Source organism: Heliangelus exortis, chromosome 1 (genome assembly GCF_036169615.1).
Source record: "Heliangelus exortis chromosome 1, bHelExo1.hap1, whole genome shotgun sequence".
NCBI classification, from domain to species: domain Eukaryota; kingdom Metazoa; phylum Chordata; class Aves; order Apodiformes; family Trochilidae; genus Heliangelus; species Heliangelus exortis.
This window is the reverse complement of record NC_092422.1, coordinates 30,458,634-30,486,307: the sequence shown is the minus strand read 5'-3', so window position 1 is coordinate 30,486,307 and position 27,674 is coordinate 30,458,634. Positions and strand designations below refer to the sequence as shown.

General features: G+C 40.9%; 1 protein-coding gene across 1 annotated transcript; it reads left to right on the top strand.

Moving 5' to 3' along the window:
* On the top strand, positions 1 to 26,962 carry TNFSF11 (TNF superfamily member 11). The gene is made up of 5 exons (XM_071740087.1): positions 1 to 333; positions 8,103 to 8,270; positions 15,169 to 15,214; positions 15,296 to 15,394; positions 24,597 to 26,962. The coding sequence occupies exons 1-5, from the start codon at positions 109 to 111 to the stop codon at positions 25,016 to 25,018; spliced, it is 960 nt and encodes a 319-aa protein (XP_071596188.1). The 5' UTR covers positions 1 to 108; the 3' UTR covers positions 25,019 to 26,962.
* The last annotated feature ends 712 nt before the right edge of the window (positions 26,963 to 27,674 follow it).

Genomic DNA, 27,674 nt, shown 5'->3' with positions numbered 1-27,674 from the left:
CCCGGTGGGGACAGAGGGATTGTTTGCCGAGGCTGGAGAGCTCCACGGAGCCGCAGGCCGCCTCTGGAGCCGTCCGAGCGGAGCGGAGGGGAGCGGTGGGGAGCTGCGATGCGGCGCGCCAGCCGAGACTACACCAAGTACTTGCGCGGCTCCGAGGAGCTGGGCAGCGGCGCCGCCCACGAGAGCGCCCCGCCGCCGGCACCGCCGGTACCCCCGCTGCCGGCACACCCGCACCCGCCGCCCGCCTCTCGCTCCCTCCTCGCCGCCCTCGTCCTCCTGGGGCTGGGGCAGGTGGTCTGCAGTGTGGCTCTCTTCCTCTACTTCCGAGCTCAGGTAAGCGGAGCCTCCGCTGGTCCCCAGAGACGGGGTGAAAGGGGAGGTGCGGCCCCTTCCCGCGTTGGCGGTGGGAGTTGGGCGCCGGCAGCCGCCCCGTGAGGGAGCGGCCGGGCAGGGCGGGAGCGGACACCTCGCACCGTTTTCGGATGAGGCGAAAGGTGCTGGCGTCAGTGGTCTTGAGGAGATATATTTAAAAAAAGGGGAGAGAACGACTTTATCTGACTCTGAAGTTGGCCCAACTGGAAGGTTCTCAGGACTCTGCAGGCCTTTGCCGTGCCCCGATTACGGAGCTGCACAGCCTGAGGTGATCTGTACCTGAAGGGGGCCTACAGGAAGGCTGGGGAGAGACTTTTTACAAAGGCATGTAGTGATACGAGAAGGAGTAATGGCTTTAAACTGTGAGAGAGTAGATTTAGATGAGTGGTGAGACACTGGCATGGGTTGCCCAGGGAATTTGTGGATGTCGCCTCCCTGGAAATGTTCAAGGATGGATGGGGCTTTGAGCAACCTGGTCTGGTGTGAGGTGTCTCCTGTCCATGGCAGGTGGGTTGGACCTAGGTGATCTTTAAGGTCCCTTCCAACCCAAACCATGATTCTCAGCAAGGTTGGATGCCATGGGTTCCTGACTTGGGAAGCAGTTTAATGACCCTTCACGTGGAGTCTCTTGGGGCTTTGGTTTTTAATCACCCCCTGTCAGTTATTCACTGGAGAGTACTTTGACCAGGCTGAGGTCTTTCGCCACCATAAATGTTTCACTACCAGGAAAAATGTCTTCAAGGAAAAAAATAAAAATAAAAAAAAAAAAGAGCCAGCACACAACACCTCTTGGGATCGTTTGTCCTTTAGATTTCTCTGGGGCACTGCAGAGTGGGGTCTGTGCCTTCGTGGCATCATCGGGAGGTGCCCTCTGTAGCTCAGGAACTCATTTCTGGGAGAGAGCGGCCCCTCGCCCTCCAGGCCTCAAGTCTGCCAGGGGATGCATCTGAAGAGGCAGCGGTGTGCAGGGAAAGAAGCACGGGGAGGTATTGCTGCGGGGGAGATAAGGTGAGAGGCGGTTAGGATTTCGGAGAGAAGAGCAGTCTGCTTCTTGGAAACAGCTCGGCTGGCTGCCTGGATTCAGTCACTGCTGCATCTCCTACCCCTTGTGGCTGAGCCCTCTCGGAGGAAGTGGGGGGCTGCCGGCTGGTTGCTGCTCAGGGCTGGGTGTAGCTTTCTGCTCAGCTTCTTCATCAAATACGAATTAATTCTGTTCACACAGGTCTCACTGCCTTCATGGAAGTGGTACTTCTGTTGTGGGTACTTTCCATTTGAAGTCAGAGGGGAGTGGAAACCTGTTTCTTTCGGTTTACTTTCGAGGTAGATGCACTTGATCTTGATTTAGTGGTCTGGATTTCTGAGCAATGTGCACTCCAAAAACAGGTGTTGCACAAACCTGTGCTCACATAAACGGGTGGATGACTATCAAAGATACAGTAATGATGCTGATCATTTATTATGCAGACCAGATCGTATTTTCTCACCGACAATGGCTTTGTGTTTGCCATTGTAACAAAAAATAAAACAGAGCAGCAATAGAGTACTTAGTTAATCATATCCTGAATACTTCAGAAGAGTGACATTGAATTTCTGGGGCTCATTGTAAAGTAGCTTAAAGCTCCTTGTTTGCTTGACAGTGAAATAAATTAATGGCTACTTCAGCTTGCGGCCAAGGAATGTTTTTCAGTCCACATCTGCATGAATTTGAAAAAATGACTGTGTCAAAACATAGCTCATAGAAATGCATAGCTATACATTGATTAGTAGGCAAGAGAGCTGTTGCAATCAAAACAACTAATCCAAGTGTACTTCTTGGAAGTATTTCCATTCTGTATTTCCATTCTCCTTACCTTCCACCCCCCTTATTAAGGATCCTTACTGATAGGTTTATGTCAGTGCTTCACCCATTACAAACAAAAGGGAAAAAGAGCTTTCTTACCATAATGACTATTTTTCTTCTGCTAGCTTGATTTTAAAAATTACATAGTATCAGTGTAATTCTGCCTTTGGCAGCTTAATTCTTGCCAGTTTCATGTTCCTGTAGATCTGGAGTAATGCTGTTGGATGGAGTCCTTTGTAAACTAACTTCTGAAACATCTAAAAGAGATAAAGTAGCAAGATGTAGATTTAACTGAAGTCATTCCCTGAAAAATTTCTGATGGAGAAAATGTCTCCATTGCTATCACTGAAAATAATAATAAATATACTTTTGCAGTAAGTAAGTAATACACAATAATAAGATAAAGTAATCAGTATCTGTTCATCTATTTCCTGTTGTGAAATAAGATGGAAACATATAGTAGGTCCTACAGAAGTTAAGTCTTAGTTGAGTCTCTTATAGATTGTCTTATTTACATGGGACATAATCTGACCTCTTTCTTCTGAAAAGATTGCTGTCAAATTTAGTTTTAATAATCTTATCTAAAATTGTACTTTTAATAACAGAAGCATTGTGTATTTTGTTAAAATAATGAGAAGTTAATAATACGAGCTGAGCATCAAAAGATTTTAATTACTTGGTTAGTGAATTAACCAAACATGAATTAGAAAGCTAATTAAAAAAGTTACATGTTTTGCAAGTTCTTAAAAACCCTACAGAAGAGCCTCGGTAAACTCAGCCTCAGTAAACTCTGACTCAGTTTTACCGTACACATTTTATCTGTATTTGCATAAAATCATTTGGGCTGGATCATGACACAGTAGGAGCTGAGACAATAGCTGAGGTTTTGGTTTTTCCTTAGGTTTTGTTTACTTTGTGGCTTGAGAATTTGGAATTTCACAAGACACATAATTAAGACTGACACTAGGTTTTCATGGGTAAACACGTCTGTGGCCAAGAAATAATGCAGCATAATGCAAAGGAGACAATGAGCTAATATATCTAAAAAGAAAGAAAAACCTAAGAAATTAATCTTACCAATGTCCCAGTAGCAGTGTTCTGAAATGTAAAAAACTTTAAGATATTCTGGCTTTTCTTCTTGGACCATGCAGCATACTGAATCCAAGAAATTAAACACTAACAAAATGTATTGGTTTTGAGTGCCTGTACTTAATGAGGAATATTAGCTCATGGTGAATGAAAATGCCATGAAAGTTTAGTTAGATACTTGGGGCAGCTGGAGATCATGATGTAAGACAGACTCATGCACAGCACTTTCATGAGTAAATGCTGAAGTATTGCTTCCCAAAGTGTTTAAACTCTTCTTTCTGGCCCATTTCCTTAATGGACTGAGATCATAGAAGGGTGGGAATTTGGGTCTAAAACTGACTGAACTGAAGGTCAGTGGAACAAGCTGGAAATGCTCAACCAGATGTGGGGGCTGGATGTCTAACTCCCATAGTTTAACCTTGAAGTCCCAAGATTTTCTATTTTTCCCATTTGAAAAAAAAGTCTGTACGATGCGAATGTTAAGTATTCTACCATACTGAAAAATTCACACTTAAACAAATAGGGAAGTCATATTTTTATTGTCATTTCATGCATCTGCAGAATTTTGACTTTCCTTATGGTGTGTTTTGAACCAATCATCTTTTAGACTTCATCTGAAGTTTTGGGTATGTTCTAGAGCAGTGGCCAACAGAAAACAGCTTGCTGGGAGCCAATACCACTTTTTGGACTCCTGGAAGGACCCCTCTGGTGGTTAAGAAAGATCATTGAGTACCAAGTTTATTAGTTTAATTTTGAATTGTTTAATTATTGAAATTAGTTTAAGTTTGAAAATAAGTGTAAGTATAAATGTTTTTTGTAAGGAGTAAATATAGTGTAAGGAGTGAATACAGAATGAGATACTGTAGCATTGCATAACTGAGGCAACATTTAATAGGTAAAGATGGCTGGAACACATTTCATCTTTTAAAATCAAATAGAATTTTTTAACATTGGAAAGTTTGTTTCTAATTATTTAAATTAATTTGGTTGTATTCTCTGTGCAGGAGTTCATTTGGCTGCCCTGAGTTAAATGAAAACAGTCTGAAGGTGCAACTAGAATGATGAAAATTAAGGGGCACCAAATATTATCTGATTCCTAAGTCATACACAATGGATGGATTCTGAATATTAAAAAAATAAACTAAACAGTCCTTTCATTACGTAGGTTGCTATCTATAAGGAATTTAGCTTACTCAATGTGTTATAAATCTTTTTCCAATGTTTGTTGCTTTTTGGATTGTTTTGTTGGGTTTTGTTTTTTTTTGATCTTGATGTTTCTTCCAGGTAATAAACCTTAGGGACTTCATGCTGAAGGTCTCTGTGTGTTGCAGGTTAGCAACTTACTTCCTGTAGACCATTGTGGTGTTTCACCTGGCTCTTTAGAAGTTCTGCTGAGAACTTCTCAGAAGAACTTTTCTCCTTGAAAGTTTTTCTGTGCATCACTTCTTGCTCAGAGTCAGTGCTTGGTAATGTCTGTTTACAACCATGGTGGTTCAATACATGTTCTTTATGAAGTTATAAGACGCAGGTTTTCTGAGAATGCCTTTTCAGACAAGCAAGCTAAGGCCCCTGGTTAAATGTGGTGAAGACTACTATTCTTTGAAAAAGGTAAGGGCAATCAGGTAGGTGAGCTAGTCTGAAGGTCTGAGCTTTACTTATCAAGCACTGGATCTCTAGAGACTTGTATTTGTCAGGATGTGATGCTGCACAGCTTGAAGTTGCTGAAGTGTTTCCATTAAGGCTTAAATCTTTTAACTGAAGGCACAGAGATTTTGGCTCTCTGTCTTAAGGCTTCAGCAGGTCAACTTTGATTTCAGTAGGTGCTTCTGTACAATCTGCTGCTACAGTTCTGGCACAGACTGATTGCTGATGGGTGAGAGCTGTCTTTGCTACTCATGATTTGCCATGGTGGATACTCAGGCCTTGAAAAATTTCATGATCTTTGTGTTGTAAAACCTTGTTTTCTTGTCTGCTTTTCAGAAGATAAGTTTAAATAAATCCACAACTGGGATGATAGTTTCTTGCTAGCAGAATTGCTGATAAAAATATGTATCTACTGGCAGTTATTTGCTGTGGCTCTCTCTCTTCTCTCTTGTGGTGCGTTTGGAGGGAGTTAAGGGACAACTGCTGAAGACCCTAAACCCTTCAGGTCTCAAACAGTCCCAAAGGAAAAGGCTGAGTCTGGAACAATGGGCTCTATTTTGGGTCCCTCAGTACCAGAGGTGTATCAGCAAACTGGAGAGAGTCCAGCAGAAGTCCACTGTGGTTGGTAGGGACTACAGTGTACCAGAAATGGACAACTGGATTTTTTGAACCTAAAGAAGAACAGACTAAGATGAGGGAAGTTAATCACCATTTTTAGCTACCTGAACATGGAGCCAGGCTCTTCAGAAGTGTTCAGCAAAAACAAAAGACACAGACAAATGGCAGCAGGGAGTACTGTAACTGGACATCAAAACCACTGCTTTTACACGATAAAAATGATTAATTTGTAGCACAGTTTGCTAAAAGAGGTTGAAAGTAGCCTCCATTGATGCATGTTCCACCAAGGTTCTCTAGAGAAGGCATTGACCAACCTGACCTAAGTTACAACTTGACCCTGCTTCAAGCAAGGGATATGGACTAGGAACTACCAGAGGTACCTTCCAACATAGGTCATTCTGTATTAACTGCCTTTTAGCAGCTGTTGGTAAACACTTTGTGCTTATTTATTTTTTTTCTTTCAGTTTCTCTTTGATTTTCTGTGTTCTGGATACTTGTGAAAGTTTCAGGGGAAGATGTTTTTTGAGTTCAGTTTTACAGTAGTTAAAGCTAGTACTGCCTTCCTGCTGTTTCATAGAATGGTAGAATGGTTTGGAATGGAAGGGACCTCAGTTTCATTCCTATGCTTGTCCTGGCTCTGGTGCTTGTCTAATACCTGGGGCAAATTGGTTTCAGGGTGCTAATCTTATCTAATCTGATCTTTCAGGGAATTACAGCAACCAAAATTTGTCCCAGGTTAATGATGTATAGAAGTGGAGACTGAGAACCAGGAATGAAGTTTTGTGGTGGAGATGAAACCACAAAGGTGTTAGTTTTCATTGCTTCAGCTGTTACTGGGGCTGCACTGCACAAGCTGACTTTAGAAGTCATTAGTGTAGATTTTTTTAGTCCTTAATTTACAGAGCTGTAGTGGCTACACTTGGATTTTCTTTTGTGTTAGGCTGTTGTCAGGCCACCCAAGGAAGTTGTTGCAGCCTCCAAGATGTAACTCACATCTCCACCCTTCAGCATAAAGCTGTGGGACCTTCTGATCTTCAGGTGAACCTTTTCTGTCCTGTCTCATTCCAAATCTGCAGGGATAACTGAGGCAGCTAAGCCAGGTCATAGGGGCTGACACTGATCTGAGAGAGTCGGGCAAATAGCTCTCATCTGGAAAGTTCAGCAGAAAGATCGTGGTGGAGGAGGCAGCATCTGTGCAACAAATGTTTCTCTGCAGGATGTTCCTGTTGGGTGGCTGCCTGGGCGGTGTGGGCTTAAGTTCACTTCTGTCATCCTAATCTTATGCTTTTAAGTCTTCCCGGGGGGTCAAGAAGTCAATTTTATATTTGTGTGAACAAATAATACAATGTGTATGATTCACTCTGTTTTATGTTCTGCAAAATTTCTTTCGAGATTCAGTTTTGTTCAGTGCTGTGTTGAAGGAAACTGGATGCTGGTCAGGCACTATCCATAATGTCTTGGCATTCCTTCATTGTGATTGCAAATAATGTATTGTCTTTTGTAACTCTTAGATAAATTTGTTCCTTCCACCTTATGCAGGAAGATAGAAGTAAATGTTCTTTGTTAGACAGCTGACAGGGTTTTGAGTGCACAAACCCTTCAAGCCTAAAGTAAAAGTGCAGTAAGTACAAGATGAGGAAACAATTACTGAGAGTCTTAAACCATCTCTCAAAGATGGTGTGGTCAATATCTCTTGAGTGTAAAGTATATGGAGTGTGGGGAGGGAGGATGAAATGGCTTAAATAATGTTTGCTCAGTTAAACTCAGCCTTGGCACAGATTGTAATCCATGAAATATGAATATGAAATCCATGAAATCTACCTGGCAGGAGTATTCTTCAGGAGTATTCTGAACTGTATTTGTATTCTAAAGTGTATTTGATTCAATCACAAAGACTGATCACTAAAAATATCTTGCAGATTCTAGATTTGACAGTCTTTGTCCCTTGATGCAGAGGTGTCTTGTGGTACAGTTTTATCATCTTTGGTCTTTCTGAATTTGTGCTGTCTTACCTGGTGACTGCTTTATAGAATCATGCAGCAAAATAGTTTCACTGAGAATTGGCTTCTGCTCTTTCTCTCCATTTGAAAATGATGCCCTAGATATACATACTTTCCTCTTGTTCCTCTACTTGGCATTTGCATGCTGTCTTGCACACTTTAGTTTTTACAGGTAGGATGACTGTGTATGTTGCCTGCTAAAATAATTGTGATATTGCAGAGAGTGGTAAAAAACTAGAATTCAGGATTTACTGTAAGAGTGGGATTTGTCTTTATCTTTTGAAAGCCAGTTATCCAGTCTAAGCTAATGAACTAGCCAGCTCCAGAAGATAATTCATTCTCCTATCTCACCTGCTTGTTAGATAAAATAGAGCTTCATGGGGGAAATTTTTCTGCTTTCATTGTTTACAATGAAAATTTAAATAATAAACTTAGCTAGATGTCAAACTTTTAGATGGCTGAAAATTATGGCTGACTTAAGTGATCTTAATGTGTCTTGGACAGACATTTAAAACTGTGGTTGTTTATTTTTGTTTCAGATGGACCCTACTAGGATTTCTAAAGAACATGCACACTGTGTCAGAACACTTTTTGGACATCAAGAAAACACAGATTTGCATGATACATCCTTTGAAAATCAAGAAGTGAAATTAATGCCAGAATCATGTAGAAGCATGAAACAGGCTCTCCAAAGAGCTGTGCAGAAGGTAAGTGACAGACAGACTGTGTGTTACTTTATTTAATGCTCCTGTTGCACTTAGAGCAATTTTTCTAAGATCTCTATTCAGAGGTAAGTTCTAGAAAGTATTTTCTGACAGTTGAGGAATACCTGACTTTGCATTCAGGATGATACTGTATTTGCTCACGAAGCTAGTAGTGCTTAACAAATTTGGTATTCAAACACATTTTACTTTTTATTTTCCTTAAGTAAGGAAGACTTTAAGATACACCAAGAAAACTATGCTGCAGTTAGTTTTTTTGTTTTTCTGACATTTGGATAGGCCCGAATGGTAGTATTTTATCCAAGTATTTGTAGAGGTTTGCCCACAGTTTGAATGTTCATTAAAAGGAGAGTTCCACTTTTTTTTTTTTTTTTTTTTCAAATCAGTCTTCTTGACTCTGTTTCTGACAAGATTTTTTTCCAAGTCAAGATCATCAGCAAGCAAAATACTTCCTGAAAGACAGAGTCCAAAGGAGGGCAACCAGGCTGGTGAAGGGACTCGAGCACAGATCCTATGAGGAGAGGCTGAGGGAGCTGGGGCTGTTCAGCCTGGAGAAGAGGAGGCTCAGGGGAGACCTCATCACTCTCTACAACTCCCTGAAAGGAGGGGGTAGCCAGGGGGGGGTTGGTCTCTTTTCCCAGGCAACTCTCAGCAAGACAAGAGGGCACGGTCTCAAGTTGTGCCGGGGGAGGTTTAGGTTGGACATTAGAAAGAATTTCTTTACTGAGAGGGTGATCAGACATTGGAATGGGCTGCCCAGGGAAGTGGTGGATTCTCCATCCCTGGAGATATTTAAAAAGAGACTGGATGTGGCACTCAGTGCCATGGGCTGGGAACTGCAGCAGTAGTGGATCAAGGGTTGGACTTGATCTCTGAGGTCCCTTCCAACCCAGCCAGTTCTATGATTGCATTTGCTCTTACTCTCTGCAACCCAGAGTAGGGATAGTAACTCCTTTTTCTTTTTTTTTTTTTTTTTTTCTCCCCACTTTGCTTGTTCTCTCTTCTATGCAAACCATTCCTACACTGGCAGGAGAGCTGCTTTGGCCAGCGGCTGAGAATGACACCTTGATCACAGACACAAATAACAGTAGCAGCCAGCTAAACAAGTCAGCCCCTGTGAAGAAGCCTGGGCAAGCTGGATTTATATCACAGCCACCTGTTACTGCAGTTACTGCCTTTGATATCTTTGTGTGCTCATGACAGTGTTCAGTGCTAATTGCAAGCTATTTAAAAGCTGAATGTCTGCTGGGGCATTTGGTTTTCCTGGCTCACCCAAGTCCATTACTACTGCTTCATATCTGTCTAAGACTCAGTTTTTCATAAAGGATGCTACACTAGATTGACCTGGGCTCATGTACACTTTACAAAATAAATTGTACTTGAGTTAATTATATGGTAATTATATGCATTAGCATTAATTCTGCTACTGCTTGCTTTTAATGGAGTACCCCAAGTGACTGATCTTTTTTTCAACAAAATTTAAACCTACAAGTTCATGTCTTGGCCTGCTTGCAAGCCATCTTCTTGAAAATCTTCAGGGGTAAAAAAAAAAATTTAACTCCAGGATTAGTTCTATCTCCTAGCATTTTATAAACTGTCTCACACTACACTTAATTCCTCTTGTGTTCTGGTAGTAGACTGCTTGTCTCTGCAGCTCTCGTGACAGAGTGAGGAGCTTGTTACAGTAAGTGAATGGGAAGCCCTGTATTCTGGTCCTTTGCTGCTGGTTACTCAACATAGGCATTTGCTTTATTTGAGGCTTCATATCCAGCCAGGCTGGATGGAGGTTAAATGCTGCAATGTCTGTGGCCAAGATAAATAGTGAGTAGGGAAAACTTTTTTGTCTGATGACCATTAGTTTGAGAACAATAAAATTCCCCTTGCCAAAATAATCAGACTCTGAATTTCCTTTGAATGCAGCAGAATGTATAAAGCAGCTGGGTCAGAGTTCTGGATGCTTTGTCATCATGTGTTGATGACAGTGAAAAACAGGAAAATATTTGCATCTTTTTGGTATATCAGAGAAGTGAAAGAAACGGTGTTAAGGCAAAATTACACCTTATGTTCTGGAAGCTCTGCCTTTCATTGGCTCAGAAGGGTAGAGATGCAGTTGAATCTTACTTCCAGTCATGCTTGTCCTTTATGTAGTGCACCCAATGGGACTTGAAGGAGATTTTCTGCTCTCTGTGCTTTCTTCACTTTCCTGAAGGAGAATCTAACTTATGTGTTTTTTAAGAACAAGTATCCTTGTTTGAATTGGCAGCATGCTAAATGACTGAAATGAAACACTTGAAAATACTGTTTGTTTTGTGATTTTTTTTTTTTTTTTTATTTAATATTTTGTATTTTGCAATTCAAGCTGTTCAGGAAATGAAAATAGACAACTTGCTTTTGCTCAGGCTTATGGTCTGGTTACTGCTTATAGCTTACAGCTTACTGCACTGGTTCTCATCTGTTTTGTTTCAACACCTGTAGACCTAGTACTTAAATCTGAAGCAGGGATTGATGTTGAAAATGAAAGTGCTTTGATGAAAACCAGTGTAGTAGGGCTGCAAGGCTGGATCTAGAAGCATTTGTCTTCTGAAAAAATAGTGATAAAATATTTTAATTTAATAAAAAACTAATGGTAAATTCCTTAGCACATTTCAAGATGAAAGTACTGCTCAGGGAGCAGCTTACTCGGTAGAAGTCAAGTTTTCAGTATTGTGTACAGAATTTCAAGCAGACAAATAATATAGTTATCTAGCCTGTCTGCTTAATGTGTAATGCTAAAACTTTTTGAGAGTCCAAGTATACTAACCACCTTTCTTATGAAGTCTGTTACCAGCCTGAAAGAACTACAAACATATCTTGGGACAATTCATAAGTAACTTTTATTTGCAATACTCCTGGCTTCTAGCAGCTTGGGGAATTCAGAAATAAACTATTCTCACATAGCAACAGTGTACTTCCAGTGCAGCACTTATACAGATCTATATACTTAACAAAATTTAAAAGATGTGTAGTGATGGACAAAATCAAGTTTTCATGGGTGATTGCTTCAAGTTGTTAAAATTTCAGTTTCTATTCTGCCACGTTACATGGCTCTTTTTTTTGCTTTTTTTTTTTTTTTTTTCTGCAAGCAATAGACTGGAGATGTGCAGATGTGCTGCTTAGGGACGTGGTTTACTGGTGGACTTGACAGTACTGGGTTAACAGTTGGACTTGATAATTTTAAAGGTCTTTTTCAACCTAAACTGTTTTATGATTCTATGACTACTCCTTTGGATAGAGGTGGTAGTGCTGATATTTAAATTGTTCTCTGATGAATATTGGTTCATGTACTCTCTGTTTCACTTCCTTCTTTACTGTCATACTTCAAATTGCTGCATTTTCAGCAAGATAACCAGGTTCTTCTTCCTCATATTAGCTGGACTTAAAACACTCAGATAGCAGACAAAACAACTGCATATAAGAACTTTAGGATCACAGCTGAAGCAATACATGAATGTCCAAAAGGATTCTCTTCTGAGAGATCTCAAAAGTAGATACAGAGATACTGTAAAAGCCAAAGAAGAGGAAAAACTGTTCACAAATGTCATGTGTTCAAATGTAGCCTTGTCTCTGCATCCTTAGCATTGGAAATAACCTGAGGATCAGGAGTTGTTTGGGTTTTTTTTTTTTCTGAAGATGCTGAGATGCTAGGTGTTAAAACCTGCAGCCTGCAGTGTGTGAGGAAGGAGCAGTTTCCAACTTTCCAGAGGCTTGGAGCATGATTTTAGGTTTTTAAATGTGAAAGTTTTGTAGCTTCCCAATGGCCTCTTAAATGCTTTGGATCAAGAAAGAGAAGTTTTTGTGACTGGATGCTTGTCTGATGTTTAGACAGTGACTGCATGAAGTAGCCTGGAATGTGGAAAGCAGACCAGCAGAGTTGGCTTGGTGGGCAATGATCAAGTGGCACAAAGGTGTAGAGGTACAGCTTATTGTAAAACTAACAGAGTGGTGTGATTTTTGTGTACAGGTTGTTTTTTTTTTTAATAACTCAACAGCTTGGTAGTTCGCATGGTTCTGTGGGTAAAAGATTTAAGAAAAGTCACTGGTAATATTTTGTCTGCAGCTTTCTTGCTGTTGTAACTGTCTTAGTGACAGGTTCTGTTGAGCTGTTTCTTCTTTCTTAATGGTAGTATACCTTCTCCTTAGGTATGAGATGCTTAAAGGCATTTGGGTGCTAAAGAGTGCAGCTGATATTTTAAAGATTTGGAGAATCCAAGCTCTTAATTCCTTGCAGGAAAGATGATGCCAGGGGATTTTCATAAACCCACTAAGAAGCCATGTTTAGACATCTGGATATCTTCAGACATTCACTGAAAAATGTGGTCTTGACCCTTTGAGGGTCAGAAACAAGTACATGCTAAAATGCTGTTCTGACGTAGGTTGTGAATTAGCACCTTGGAACTGTAGAAACATGAAGTAAAAAATCAAGAGACATGTTGAACTAATACTTCAGGAGGAAACACACACCTCCATCTCTGCTGTCTAGGGTCTAGTTTGTGTATTTCAGCTTCCACTGGAAAGTGGGCAACAGAATAGAAAGGGATATCCAAGTTTTGTGGGACTTTGTGGGACAAAATCATCTGAAGAACTAGTTCAGAGTTATCAGGTGAGAACTGTTCAGAGAACTCAGGTGATGGAGGATTTCTGCTTTCTGGCCACAGGGCAGTCAATTCTAATCCAATGAGAAGCACACAGAAGAGGCAACAATTAAGCCAGTCTCCAGCTCTTCTCAGTGTGTTAGTGTTGGGCATATGCTTATAATCTCCCTTTTGTTGTAATGACACTTGCATTCCTATTTGCATATTAATTGCATAGCTTCAGAAAGACCAAAAGAGAGTGTTTCTGTCAGAGAGATGCTCCTAGGAAACAGGAAAGTAGGCTCAAGACCAGGAGGACAAGGCAAATGGTGGACCCAACTTCTTGGGCTGCTGTTCTCCTTATCAAGTGGTGATGTTGCAGAGGAACAGCACCACCACCAGTTAGAAAGAAAAGTAGCTTGGACTACATTTCATGAGGACTGCAGCCTTTCTGCAGGGAGATGGTCTTTGTAAGGCTGTACCCAGCTGCATCTTTGGAAATGTGCAGTAGCAGAATTCTGTACCCCTAAGAAAAATGTAGGTTGAGAGAAGGATAGCAGTTGGCCAGTTCAGGGATTTCAAGGTCTGTGCAGTTAACAACTGCATCATTTTAGTACCAGTTTAGATAATGGGATTAAAATGATGCAGTTAAAAAGCTCAAGTGTGGCTAGAGGCAGATGCTGGTGTGCAGCTCCTAGAATTGAGTTTCATTTTCATGCTTCTAGAACTGACATTGAAGTAGGAAGATCAGAGAGGGCAGGTGAATGTGAATGGGGGAGGTGGACACGAGTTTTGCTTCTTTTGATGTTGCAATTCTTCTGCTTCTCATCTTTACAGCAGAAAGCATTTTAATGATTCTTATCTACAGAATCAGCATCTCTCTGCTGAAGTATTGTGCTTTGATAGTCATGCTACAACTTCCACACTGCTGTGGCTTTTCATTTTGGTTTAACATTTAAACACATACTGAGAGGAGAAAGTGAGAGTAGTAAATGCACCAGCAAAGGCATTATAGATTTCACTGTGGCTGCAAAATAATATAAAAGCAGCACTTCAGGTGTTTTCAAAGCAGGATTTCAAATTCTAAAACACCACAGTGATTGAGAGTACAGTGGAACATTGCTGATTCAGCCAAATAGGAGATGTACTGCATGTATATGGTGTTGAGTCTTATGAACAGCAATATGTGTGGCATAAAAACAAAACAAAGGACCACTCTCAGGTTGCAAAGATGAGATATGACTTGCTATCTTCAGCAAAATGTTTTCTTTTACTAAACATCTTCTTGGCTCCATTGTATGTGGTGTTCTGAATAGCAAGTAGAATATTACCTCTGTTGTTTTGTGGGTGTTTTTGTAAAAATAGAGATGAAGAGAATCATGGGGGAGCAGGGGACAGAACTGATGTCTGAACTGTTATAACCAAGACTCAGTCCAGGTTTACAATAAGAACAGGCTGCTTAGATTTTTGAAAACTGATGTTCGGATGCTTCCTCAAGAGGAAAACAGATGTGGATCATTAAAAGCAAGGCTTTTGTGGTGCCTGATATCTGTTACTTGTGCTGCTCTTGGGTTTGGGTAAAATGGGTTTCATTCATGTTAAAGTTCATCTGCATAATTCTAAACTCTGGCACCCAGTTCATTTGACCCAGTAGTGATGTGGAAGATGCTTGATCCTTCTGTATATCTTGCTGGAAGTGATTTTAGAGTCTTGCAGTCTTGCAACCTTCCCTGTTAGTGATCAAGTGTAAGGGGTGGAGGATTTTTATTTACCTCATCATTTGCCCTGAGACAAATGAAATTCAGAACTCAACTTTCCTTAGTTCTCAGTATGTATACACACTAGTCCCTATGTAGGACTTGCCTCTTGTTACCTTTTGACCCCAAGTAATTAAATCACTTCATAAACTCCATTGTTTTAAAGGATCCATTCTTCTAGGTCATTGTTCCATTATACTTATATAAATATTCCAAGTGCAATAAGTAGAAAAAGTTGTAAATGTCCTGTCACTTCTACTTCAGTAGATTATTCTGTGATCAGACACACCATCACTCCTGTCCACCTTTATGAGATGTACTGCACAGAGAAAGTAATTTGATTGTGGCAGCTAAACCGTGTGTTCACATTATACATTGTGTAAATATGCAGATGTGCATCCCATATATACATTCCCCACATATGCATACACACAGTTGTAATAGTGCAAACTTCCTGCACTACACAGTATTATGAAGCAAAGACAATGTCAAAGCAATGACTCTTTCTCATTTTAGGAAGTCCAGCGTGTCATGGGAAGAGCACCACCAAGACCAGAAAAAGGTAAGAGCTGATTTATGAGCAAGAAATATTTTAGTTCTACTGAACTTGTATTTCTGATGTAATGCAATCTTTTATCTCTAGCTGCAATGGAGGCATTAGGAATGGATCTGTACAAGAGAAGCAAACCTGAGAAGCAGCCTTTTGCCCATCTCATTATTGATGATAAGAATATTCCATCTGGTAAGTTCAGCTTTAAGTGAACACTTCCAATGCTACCGTATATGTGTAAAACAGTGAAGTATAACAAAATAGTTCAGAGATACCAGCAACAGACTGGGATTTTAGACCTGGCTTTAGGTATTAAGAATAAATTGAATGCTTTAAGGGATTTCAGAGGCAGCAGGGGGATAGCTCCCATTGGCCTCAGGTATCTTACATCAGTATGTTGTGTGCTGAATGGCCTCTGTTTCAGATGACCACTTTTCATAATCAGACTCTGAGGGCCTGGTCTGCTTCATTGTGCTGTCTTCAGGTAGGAAATGAAAATATGCATTGAATGTTGTCCTCTGAAGTTTCCTATTTTTCTTTGGCTGGTTGGGCCAAGCTCACACTAGACTTCAGCTATAGGTGGCATACATACACACAGATGTATACATGCATATACCCATAGTTACAAGGATATGCCAGCACAAAGATTTGCCAGAATCCAGATCTTGCAGTTTTGAAGATCTTTCTCTTCCACTGAGTCAAAGTTTTTTCTTTTGGTGGTGTTTTCTGTTGTAAATTTCAAGAATGTCTTATGGCCAGCCCTGCACAGCAACACTAATGTTGTGTGCTGAAGTGTAATAGGGTCTGTGCTGGGCAACACAGCATTTGTCTTCAGGGTGGATGTGGAAGCTGAGAATCTTGTATGAATACATAACACACACTCCAGGTGCCCATCAGTGTAAGAACTTGCCATAAAGGAAGCACATCTTTCATTTTCAGGTGTTGAAAACCTGGATCTGCAGTCCCAATGTCATTATTATAACTTGCCTGCTAATATCCTGCCCTCTGTGGGTACATTGCTCTCTCATAGCATAGGACTGATTTTATAGCAAGTGTTTCCTTCTGCTAATGGGATGTTGAAAAGGTTTTGCCATAATCCATTCACTATTATGTTGCAGGGCTGGTATAGACTTTTTTCCCTGATGTTCAGACATGCCAGAGCTTCTCAAGGGTCTGTCTGCATCCACCTAGTCCAGCAGAAGGATGTTAAAAAAACATAACATTGTACTCTGAGCAATAGGGTACAGTGTCACTGTTCCTGTGGGGTTTTATCTGTAAGAGGATGGATGGCATTCTTTTATCTTGCCAGAGCTCTTTTTCTCTGCCTACAGGTATCTTTGGATGGCTTTGGGAATATTCTTGTTAGGACAATATGAGGGAACAAGACATGAGTCTGCCTTGGAACATTCTCTGGAGGAAAAGATTCATTCCTACAATTTTAAGATATCTTAGTACTGTTTCCTCTTTTTCCCTAGGGCACTGTCAGTTGAGATTTTTCTCTCTTGTTTTTGCAATACAACGATCATAGTTGGTGTGGTAGAAGTAAACTGGAGTTTATTCTGAAGCTATCAGACAGATGATCTCAAGATAGGGTGGGGCATTGATCACCACTGACATCTTCCTCTGAAGATGCATACATCTTCGTGGTACATATACATTCTGCAGTGCTTTTGTTCTATTTAAAGACAACCTATCTATACCTTGCTTTTGTTCTATTTAAAGACAAAGTACTTCTGTACACAAGAGGCTTGCTTCTTGCCTGGAGAGACAGGATTCTTTCTCCCTTCAAGTGCATCAGCACTGCCAAGATCCAGAGCTTTTTAGCAGAGGTTAAACAGCTTGTCAGATGGCAGTCAGAACTTCTACAAGCTTTCTGATTAGCTCAGGTGCCTCCTGACAAGTGAGATTCTGGCTTTTGACATAGGTCAGTGGTAGAAGATGTAGTATCATTGCATCTTGTCTTAGTATTTTGTCTTCGGAAGGATTTAATTAATTTGCTAATTGTAAAGACAGATCACTTATATCTACAGAAGCAGAGTCTTGTGAGTGTCACACTTTGTGAAATCCATCTTTTCCTGTGGTGAATTAATTTGCTGTCTACCTGGATGTTGCTGTAAACTATTTTTATCAGGGCTACCTGCTGATAACTTTTATTGTTATTCATCACTGCATTAACGTTCTTGGGAGTGATGTAGCACATCTGTGGCATTGCTCTTGCTTTCTCTCCACTTTTTATTTCTAATGTCACAGGCTGCAGAAGCTCTCAGAAATACAGAGCCTGTGACCACAAGCTGCTTTCACAGGAAGTTAGGGGTTGGAAGGAACCTTGAAAGATCAAGTCCAACCCCTGTGTCAGAGCAGGGGATCGTGTAGGAACTCATCCAGGTGGGTTTTGAATGTCTCCAGGGAAGGAGACTCCACAACCTCCCTGGGCAGCCTGTGCCAGTGCTCTGTCACCCTCTTAGCAAAAAAAATTTCTCCTTGTGTTTATATGGGACCTCCTATGCTCAAGCTTATATCTGTTGCCTCTTGTCCTATCGTTGGGCATAACTGAGAAGATCCTGGCACCATCCTTCTGACTCTCTACCTTTATGTATTTGTAAACATTAATGAAGTCACCCCTCATTTTCCTCTTTTCTAAGCTGCAGAGACCCAGCTCCCTCAGCTTTCGTTCATAAGGGAGATGTTCCACTCCTTTACTTGTCTTGGTAACTCTTCTCTGGACTCTTTCAAGCAGTTCCTGATCCTTCTGGAACTGAGGGGCCCAGAACTGGACACAGTATTCCAGATGTGGCCTCACCAGGGCAGAGTAGAGGAGGAGGAGAACCTCTCTTGACCTACTAACCACCCCCTCCTAATGCACCCCAGGTCCCTTTCCCTTTCATTGCTCTCCAGAGTACCCCAACCTGTACTGGTTCTTGGAGTTGTTCCTACACAGGTGCAAGACTCTACACATGCACTGGTTGTAATTCATTAAATTTCTCCCTGCCCAACTCTCAAGCCTGTCCAGGTCTCTCTGAAAGGCAGCACAGCCTTCTGGGGTGTCAGTCAGTGCTCCCAGCTTTGTGTCATCAGCAAACCTGCTGAGAAGATGCTCTGTCCCATCATAAATGACATTGATAAAGATGTTGAACAGGACTGGACCCAGCACTCATCCTGGGGGTACTCCACTGGTCACAGGGCTCCAGCTGGACCCTGCAGCACTGATCACCACTCTTCGAGCTGCTGCTTTGTAGCAGTAGTCAAAACTGCTTTGTTTCTCCTTGGAGCAGATCAGGCCCTTACCAACATCATGAACTGAACATACTCCCTCCTGATGTGGCAAAAGTGGCTTCTGCCTCTCTTGGAAGATCATGGCCAGGATGTCAATCATGAGCTTCATTCATTGTGGGAATTGTAGCAGTGGAGGGGCTGCATCCCTATGGATAGTTGGAACTCTGAACTTAGTGGTTGTGAAGCACTTTAGTATCCTGCTCACTGGTTTGAGTCAGTAACCACTTGGCTGGGTGGCCTGGAGGTTAATGATGGGAATAAAAGATGAAGAATTTGCCTGAAGGTGACCAGGAGGTTTTCTTTCCCATCCTGTTTTCTTTGAGTACAAATGAAAATTTCTGTTTTCTTCCTCTGATTCCTTACCCTACATGTCTGAAATCCTTTTAAATTGTTCTGTGCCATCTGTGAGTCTGGACAGATCTGTTCTTAGTGTTTTAAGGTTCTCTACTGTCATCAACCTGAGCCAAAGTAAACAATGTCTGGAAAAAAGAAATAAATTAGTTAATCAAGCAGGATTTTATTTTTGGTAGGTTGCCACTCACTAAATAGCCTTCATGAAGTGGCATTGAGCAGTGTTTGTGAGGGGACATTTTCCTTTTACTTGGTCTACAGTAATATCAAGCCCCAAACTGACTTCTGCAGCTGGAGAGAGTGTGAGGGAAGGGGAAAATAACCCTTCCCAGATCTTGGTATCCCCACCCATCCCCAGAAGTGGTTTGGCTTGCTGTGTGTATTTTTTAGGTTTGCTGCTTTAGGTTAAAGCTGGATGCTTGCTGGTTGCTTTTTACCAGAGCTCATTATAAGTTCTGTCTAAGTTTCAAATGAAAACATTGAATTTTGGTTTACGAATTGATTATAGAAATTAGTCACAGTCTAAAACAGAAAATAAGAAACAGAAATAAATGTAAATGTTAAATGTATCAGTTGGTAAGTGAGTTGATACCTTTAGTTGTTTATGGAAGTGCTGTATTATTTCCAGCTATTTCCAGCTGCAGGTTTGGCTTAGCTGCCCTTTGCCTCCACAACAGTTTTTCAGACAAACAGTGCTTTGGTCTTTCCCTCAGGCTTTATTTAAGTCTGAAAGCTACTAGGATGCAAACAGATTACCCATACAGGGCTACTTTTGCCTCTGTTTTGCTCCCATCATCTTCTCACTAATTAATTTTATTGAAACTCATTTTTATTAGTCTTTGTTCGTGCTCACAAATATCCAAGATGTTGTTTTGATATGCCTTCACTTACCAGAAAACCTGTATTATCTTGTGGTGGTGTTTGGTTTTTTTTAATGCTTTTTGCCAAGGAAAGTTATCTTGCTCATTATCTATCTGACCTCTTCTTTATCAGCATGACTTACCTTGAGCTCTTTTATTCATGTCTCCATAGAAAATTTTATCAAAGAACACACTGCATTATATTTCTCTCTGTCCCTTAGCTTGGGTTTTGTTTCAGAGTTTCTGATACATGGACAGCTAATTTGGCACCTCTAACACTCCATTTCTTTCTTCAGCCTGTATTTTGGGGTACTGATTGATGATGTCTCCAAGTTCAAGTGTGTTGCTATCAGAAGTGCTGGGATCCTGCTTGCTCCTTCCATTTAGGGTTGCGTGGCATAACTCTTACCAATGCATCTTTGCATTGGCTGGGGAACACCTCTTCTGAAGCTCTGAACTGTTCCAGAATGCCCATCTGCCTCAGTTAATAGAATAATAGCATTATGATAGAGGTTGGAAGGGACTTCCAGAAGTTACTTAGGTTAATTCCTTGCTCCATAACAGATGGGTTGATTTTCAATCTGTTCTTGGCCTGTCCTGCCACCTGACCAGGTCGAATGATGCATATTCCAAAAAACCAAAACAGTGAACAAACTGCACCCAAAGCTTCTCTCAGCATCTCAATTACAAGTGACTGTGGAATCTGTTTTCTTTCACTGCCACCAAGAATTCAGATTGTAGATATGATTCATCGATGTGATTCAATTATTTCTTCAGAATTGCTACTTGATTAAGACTCATACCTAAAAAGCTTACTTGCCAAGTGAATAAAATTCACCTAGCAACTACCCAGTCTGCCAGCAGTCAGTCCCAGCACGTCAGCATGCTTTCCTTTTCCATCACCTGTTCTGTCTCTCTGATCTGCCCTTCCACTGATCCAAGCAGGGACTGTTTGCCTGTTTCTCATCTTGAAGGTAGCCCAGGCTCCCTGGGACAGTGTTTCTGGCAGACTTAACACTGTGCACAGGAATTTCAGCAGCTGTCCCCAGTGTTTCACAGGTGTATTCTGGTACCCCTAGCTCAGTGTCTCTTGCAGGTGAGTAATTCCAGACTTTAGATCTTGGTTTTGATTCATAGAATCATAGAATTGGCTGGGTTGGAAGGGACCTCAGAGATCATCAAGTCCAACCCTTGATCCACTGCTGCTGCAGTTCCCAGCCCATGGCACTGAGTGCCACATCCAGTCTCTTTTTAAATATCTCCAGGGATGGAGAATCCACCACTTCCCTGGGCAGCCCATTCCAATGTCTGATCACCCTCTCTGTAAAGAAGTTCTTTCTAATGTCCAACCTAAACTTCCCCTGGCACAACTCGAGACCATGCCCTCTTGTCTTGCAATTCCAAGTAATGGTAGGGTTTTTTTGAGGCACTGCACAGAAGATGATTTCTCTGTACATTTTTTCTCGTATAATTTCTACCTGGTTGTACTGGGACCATAGGGGAGCAACTATTTATGACCTCCCTTTGACAGCCTGTGCTTTCCTCAAGACTTTGTGGAAGAATGCCAGGAGCTTTTTATTCTGGACAACTATTAAAGTATTCCTCTCACACACAGAAGTTACTTGCCCTTGGCATCTAAGGAAGACTCATAGTTCTCAAATTCCCCTGTCCCTACTTCCCCTAATATTTCTCTGCACAAAAAAAATCCAGGAAGCATCTTTTAAACTGATCAAATATACCTGGAGCTTTCCCCCAGCACACTTGTAAGCACTGGTGGTTCTGGAGCATGCTTCAGCTTGGAGAGGAGGGCACTGGACCCTGCCATATGTCCTGGAAATTTTGGTGGGAATAGATTGATTTGGTTTGATCTTGGGAGAATATGGTACAGAATATTCCAAGTGGGCATTTAGATGCACTGGGAGCCTGAGGTGTGAGGTCTTCTGGTGGACCCACTGCTGGGGGTGCCTCAGAGGGAGCAAATGGAGTCTTGTGTGCTGAAAACTGCTATTGGTAGGAGGACAAGTTTGCCAGTTCTCATCTCTTGTGTTATGTCCTGTGTTATGCACTGAATAAATAAATGTCAGTGGCTTGTGCCTATCAGGAGGGGCCAGGGACTATGTGGCTGTCTCAGGACAGTGCTGTTTCCTCTGTGGCCGTGCCCATGGGCCTTGACTGGACCTTCTCCTCCTACTCTACTCAGTGCTGGTCGAACCACACCTGGAGTACTGTGTTTGGTTTTGTTCCCTGCTGTACAAAAAGATGCAGGCAGGCTGGAAAGGGTCCAGATAAGGGCCAGAGGGATGATCAGGGGTCTGGAGGACCTGCCATATGTGGAAAGGCTGAGAGAACTGGTTTTGTTCATCCCTGAGAAGAGACAGCTTAGGGGAGACCTTATTGTCATGTACCAGTACAGAAGGAGTGGCTACCAAGAAGACAGACTCTCTCTTTATAAGTAGTCATATGGAAAAGACAAGGGGTAATGGGCACATGTTACTTCTGATTGGACTCCAGAAGAAATTTTTTCACCAGGAGAACAATTAGACATTCGAATAATCTCCCAAGGGAAGTGGTGGATTTCCCCGCACTGGACAGTTTTAAGACTCAGCTTGACAGGGTGCTGAGTCACCTCATTTAAACTATATTTTTACCTCGAAAACTAGATGATCCTTCCAACCTGGAATTCTATGATTCTGTGTGATTCACTGTTACCTATTCCTCTGTTTTTGCAGGCAGAGGCTGTGAGATAAGGAGGGTGCTATAATGGGATGGTGGTGAAGCTGAAGAGGCGGAAAGGACTGTAGGATGTGTGCTTCAGGGCATGCTCCTCAACAGAAAATAGCATGATAAACCTCTACAAAATACATGTGCTGCAGCAGCAATGCTGTCTGGGCTGGTGTTGCAGGCTGCTTCTTAACACTGTCACCAAAACCAAACTGAAATGTCAAATATGGTCAGGTTTGGAAGAAAGAAAGACTCAACTTCTCTCCCTCAATGCCTGCCTGAGCTCCTACCAGGCCATCTCTTAGCACAGTCTCAATAGCAGAATTGTAGAATACTTGGAGTTGGAAAGGAGCCATAGGAATCATCGAGGTCAACTCCCTGCTCCTTGCAAGACTACCTCAAACTAATCCATATGACAAAGGCTGCTGTCCAGGTGCTCCTTGATTTCTGACAGTGCCATGACCCTAGGGAGCCTCTTCCAGTGAGCAGCCACCCTCTCAATGATGAACCTTTCCCTAGTGTCCAAAGAACCTTTTCCTACTGTCTAACATCTACATTAAATGACATCTTAGGTTTTACTGAACCTTCCAAGAGGTGATACAGTGTGGATACTTGATGATAGCACCCAGGAGGTTCCTTTTGGGCCAGAATTGCTGGGGGGACATTTTTACTCATCTGCATGAAGTTAACTTTCAGTGCCAGTGCTGAGATGACAAACTAATCAAAGCATTTCCAGCCTCTTTTGGTGTCTTCACAGAGCATTCAGTCACCTTATCAGATAAGGGACAGCTTCCTGTTTACTACACCACCATCATGCAGACAGACCTGAAGGGCTTACCTGTGCCTGTTAGAAATAATTCAATAATCCCTGTTTACATAGGTTAATTCTACTAAACTCTATTTTTTTGTAGTCAGACTTAGTAACTATTATGTGTATATTTTGATTCCCACATACATAATGCACTATGGAGAGACAGGGAGAATATTATCATAATTTCTTCCCTAATTCATAGGAATTAGGGAAGGTTTACTTACATAGGTTAATTCTACTAAACTTTTTTTTTTGTAGTCAGATTTAGTAACTATTATGTGTATATTTTGATTCCCACATACATAATGCACTATGGAGAGACAGGGAGAATATTATCATAATCTCTTCCCTAATTCATGGATCTGCAGCTTAAGACAACTTGAAGGAGATTGTTATCCTCCAAACATGGAATATGAGCTCATTGTTTCTAGTTTTAAACTTATGGCACATTAAAATAAATAAATAAGAAAATAAAAATAATAAGAAATATAGTAATGCATCCAGAATCACACCTGTCTTCATAAAGCTCTTTTTTTCAAGACCTCCCACTTGATTTTAGACAAAGAATCAGAGTTCACCTGAATACCTTTAATTGCCTAGCTAGCTATAAGTATTTGTATAATTATCAAAGAATTGGGCTTGTGCTCTGGGTCTCTCTCCTAGATATCTAGGGTATTATTAAACCAGATTGAGGAGTTTTATTTTGGTATAAACATTGTTTCTGTATAAAAAGGTTTGTTGTTTCATAAATACTTGAAGTGCTATTTAAAGCCCAGACAACTTACTGTGTAGTATTAAAGATGCACAACTGTACTGATTTTTTCCCCACATTTCTTATTGTTCTCAAATGAAAATATGTTTACCTTCTTACCACTCCAGTCACAAGAACATGAAGTATGGGAAGGTTTCATAACCTCTCTCCTTGTGAAATTATCAGTTCAACTTGTTTTCAGATTTTTTGTTATTCCTTGCAAACACTTTCAGGTTAAAGACTGGCAACAAGATTTGCTGATTTTTCATTAGTAACTTTTCTTTTCAAATCTCTCTCGAGTATTTGTTACTTGAATGGAGTTTTAGGTGGAATGCAGTTCCTATGCAGAGCTTGTTCCATCATTGCTTAGCTTAATCAAACTATTGGCCAAGGAAATATTTTGTGCTGGGATCCAGCAGCTGTTCTGGTGGGAGGGTGAACAGTTGTAAGTAGCAGGCCAAATACTGCAGTATGTAATGAAAAAGGAAATTTCTTATGAATTTTTATCATAATTGTCTACTCTACACTTGAGCCTATATAACTATTGATTCTAAAAACATAGGGATTGCTTTCTGAATACAGTTTTATTAAATGTTTATAATGAATTATTTTTTCCTCTCTCTCCAGGAACTCGCAAAGTGAACCTCACGTCCTGGCATCACGACAAAGGCCAGGCAAACTTATCAAACATGACATTCAGTGATGGAAAGCTAATTGTTAATCAAGATGGATTTTACTACCTGTATGCCAACATTTGTTTTAGACATCATGAAACTTCAGGAAGCCTGACTAAAAGAGGTCTTCAGCTGATGGTGTATATGACTAAGACAAACCTTAAAATAAGGCGCTCTGATGTGTTGATGAAGGGAGGAAGCACCAAATACTGGTCAGGGAATTCAGAATTTCATTTTTATTCTGTCAATGTAGGAGGGTTTTTTAAATTAAAATCTGGTGAAATGATAAGTATCCAGGTTTCAAACCCATTACTACTGGATTCATCACAGGAAGCAACTTATTTTGGGGCGTTTAAAGTGAGGGATTTAGACTGAATTTTTCATTAGCGTGCAGGAAATTGTTTGGGTTTTTAGTGGTCCAGAAAGAACTTGAAAACAGAACTGAAAATCTTTTGCAACCCAATTGCATCTGTGTAAGCAGTGTGTTTCTAAAGACATGTTTTTTACTCTGTGCTGACTCCAGCAAGAGTCCTGCAAATACACAGAAGAGCAAAATTACAAAGTTCTCCTGATTCAGTCTTACAGCAGTTTTACTTCATAAATCTCCACTGGCTTTGGTAGAGTAATTAGGACCTTTGCATTGCAGTAGTCAAAAATCAGAACAGATATTATTGGACTTCCATTTCCAAGCTCTGCCCTGGCTTTTCAACCTCTGCTCCTCTTACTAGGTTTGGTGCAAACATAAGGCAGGACAGAACTTGGCCCCAGACTTGCATTTAGGGCTCCATTTTGCTTGGGATTGAGCACCCAGACCCTAAGACAGCAAAGGTGGTGAAAGTATGACTAATCCCATTGCATTTGATGGGGTTTTTCACATGCTTGGTTAAGCCTCTTCTTGCTTTGCTGGATTAGGGTTGGTGAGCTCAGGCTGTGGCAGAAATGAGTTGCAGAGCACCTAAACCCTTCATCTTAAATTTTTACCTGATTAAAAGGGCTATTCCAGGTCATCTGGCCTTGCAGTTCTAAAAGCATAATTACAGGTCATTTTTATTATTGTTGCACAGTTAATTACAAACATAGGCTGCCAAAATACAGTGTGCCTTTGAAGTATTACATTGTGCCAGAACCTGCAAAGACATTTTTTAGACAAAAAGTATGTATTTTTATATTCTGTAATATCTAAAGTTATATTTCAGGTGTAATGTTTTCTGTAAAAGAAAGTGTAAATTATATTGTCCTATAGTATTTGATACAAAATATTTAAAATCTCTTGCTGTTTGTATATTTAATGTTTTAAACTGTTTTTAATGTACAGACATGTTAAACTGGTGCACTTTTTAATCCCAATGGGAAAAATTGCAGCTAAAAGAGGTTGTTTGCAATTAGCAAATGTAATATATATATCTTTGTTCTTTTTAACTTAATAGATTTCTGTTAAACTTGTCAGTATTACTGAGAGGGGAGGGGGAGATCACACCAATGTCATGAATAATTACACCAGAATGCTGGTCACTGGGTGCCTTTCCAAACTGGAGGGTAATTGACATTACAAACCTGGCATTGCCTAAAAAAATCAACTAATTGATAATAAGCCACAGAAATGTGTTAGGGATATTTATAGTTACTGAACAGGCATGTTTTCCTGCAACAAAATCTCCAAGTTGGAAATTCTGCAGTTGGGTAATGACTTTTTTTTTTTGTTTAGCTGCCTGAAAAAGTGAGGCTTATGTCACTGCATTGCCTGTCCTTGCCTCCCCTTCTAGCTTTTAAACCTCTGCAGGTTAAGAGAGATTCTTACACGTTTTATATGAAATCAGAGAGCTGAGAAGAACTCAGCCCTTACACATTATTTGTCAGTGGCTGGCCACTGTACATCTTAGCCAAGAAATTAATCTGGGGAGGCTCCTAGCCAGCTGCAACATGTGTTGTCCCTTGTATAGTTGCTTGGCTGAAAAGAGAGAGGAGGATGGGATCTGAGGGTAGGTATGGAGAACATAGGAGACAGCTGCAGGTACTACAGTGATGTTTAGAGCACATCCAGGCAGGGAACAGCAGTTTGTTGAGGAAGGGGTGAGGGGAGTTTTGGGAGCATTTGTGCTCTAAGGATGGGGTAGGGAAGCCTGCTGTTTAATGTGGTAGGAATCACAGAAGGCAAGAAAATAAATCTGTAGGAATTGAGGCTTCATACAAACCCTCAGGCTATTTTTTTTTTAATAAGAACTGAGTTGAATTCAAGCAATTATTTTATACTGTATAATAAACATTTCTTTTTAATGTTAATATTGTTTTCTTACAAAATACATTTCTAAGAAAAAAAAATCAACTTTGTGGTTTCTCTGTTATCCTGTGTCCCTGTATTTCTTGTGTAGCTTTGATAATTTTTTTTTTCAGGCTTCAGAACATGCAGGCTGAGTATGATATAACTAACTGAAGAAAACCAAGTCACAAATAGACTACTTCAAGACATGAATTTTATGAAGTTCCTGTTTGGCTCCAAACATGGCATCTTCCATTTTCAAGTGGGGTTATATCATCAGGGGTTGGAAATGTAGCTGGAAACAAGGGCTTCCATTTTAGGTTTTACACCAAACTATTGTCAGTTCAAACCCAGAAATGACTGAAGCATCTGGGTCGTTTCTTTCCACACTTCAAGAGCTGTGCATCACACTCAATCATATTTTTTCCACCACAGAGATGCCCATTGGCAGGCTGGGAGGAAAATGTCTGCTGTCTCTTCTTGGAGGGTTAAATCACCCTCTGGGGAGGGTGATTTGAATGATTTGAAAGTTGGGGCAGACTTAGTGCATAGTATTTGACCTTAGTAAATGTTCTGCCCACGTATGGCAATGCCCAGAGGGGAACCACAAGCATTAAATGTCACCTGAGTGACAGTGTCTGTGAGGTGTCAGTGTGTGCTGGAGAAGGTCACAGCACCTGAAGCAGGTGTTGAAGCCCCTCTGAAGAGACTTGTTGGTTGCCTCTGCATCCTTAAGCTAGAAGAGGGCATCTGAGAGCTGGCTCAGCAGCACAT

Excerpts from the sequence above, each read along its gene's own strand:
- TNFSF11 (XM_071740087.1), top strand. The coding sequence starts at position 109 with ATGCGGCGCGCCAGCCGAGACTACACCAAGTACTTGCGCGGCTCCGAG. Across the intron at positions 8,271-15,168 it reads TCCAAAGAGCTGTGCAGAAG|GAAGTCCAGCGTGTCATGGG; the intron begins GTAAGTGACAGA and ends TTCTCATTTTAG. Across the intron at positions 15,215-15,295 it reads ACCACCAAGACCAGAAAAAG|CTGCAATGGAGGCATTAGGA; the intron begins GTAAGAGCTGAT and ends TTTTATCTCTAG.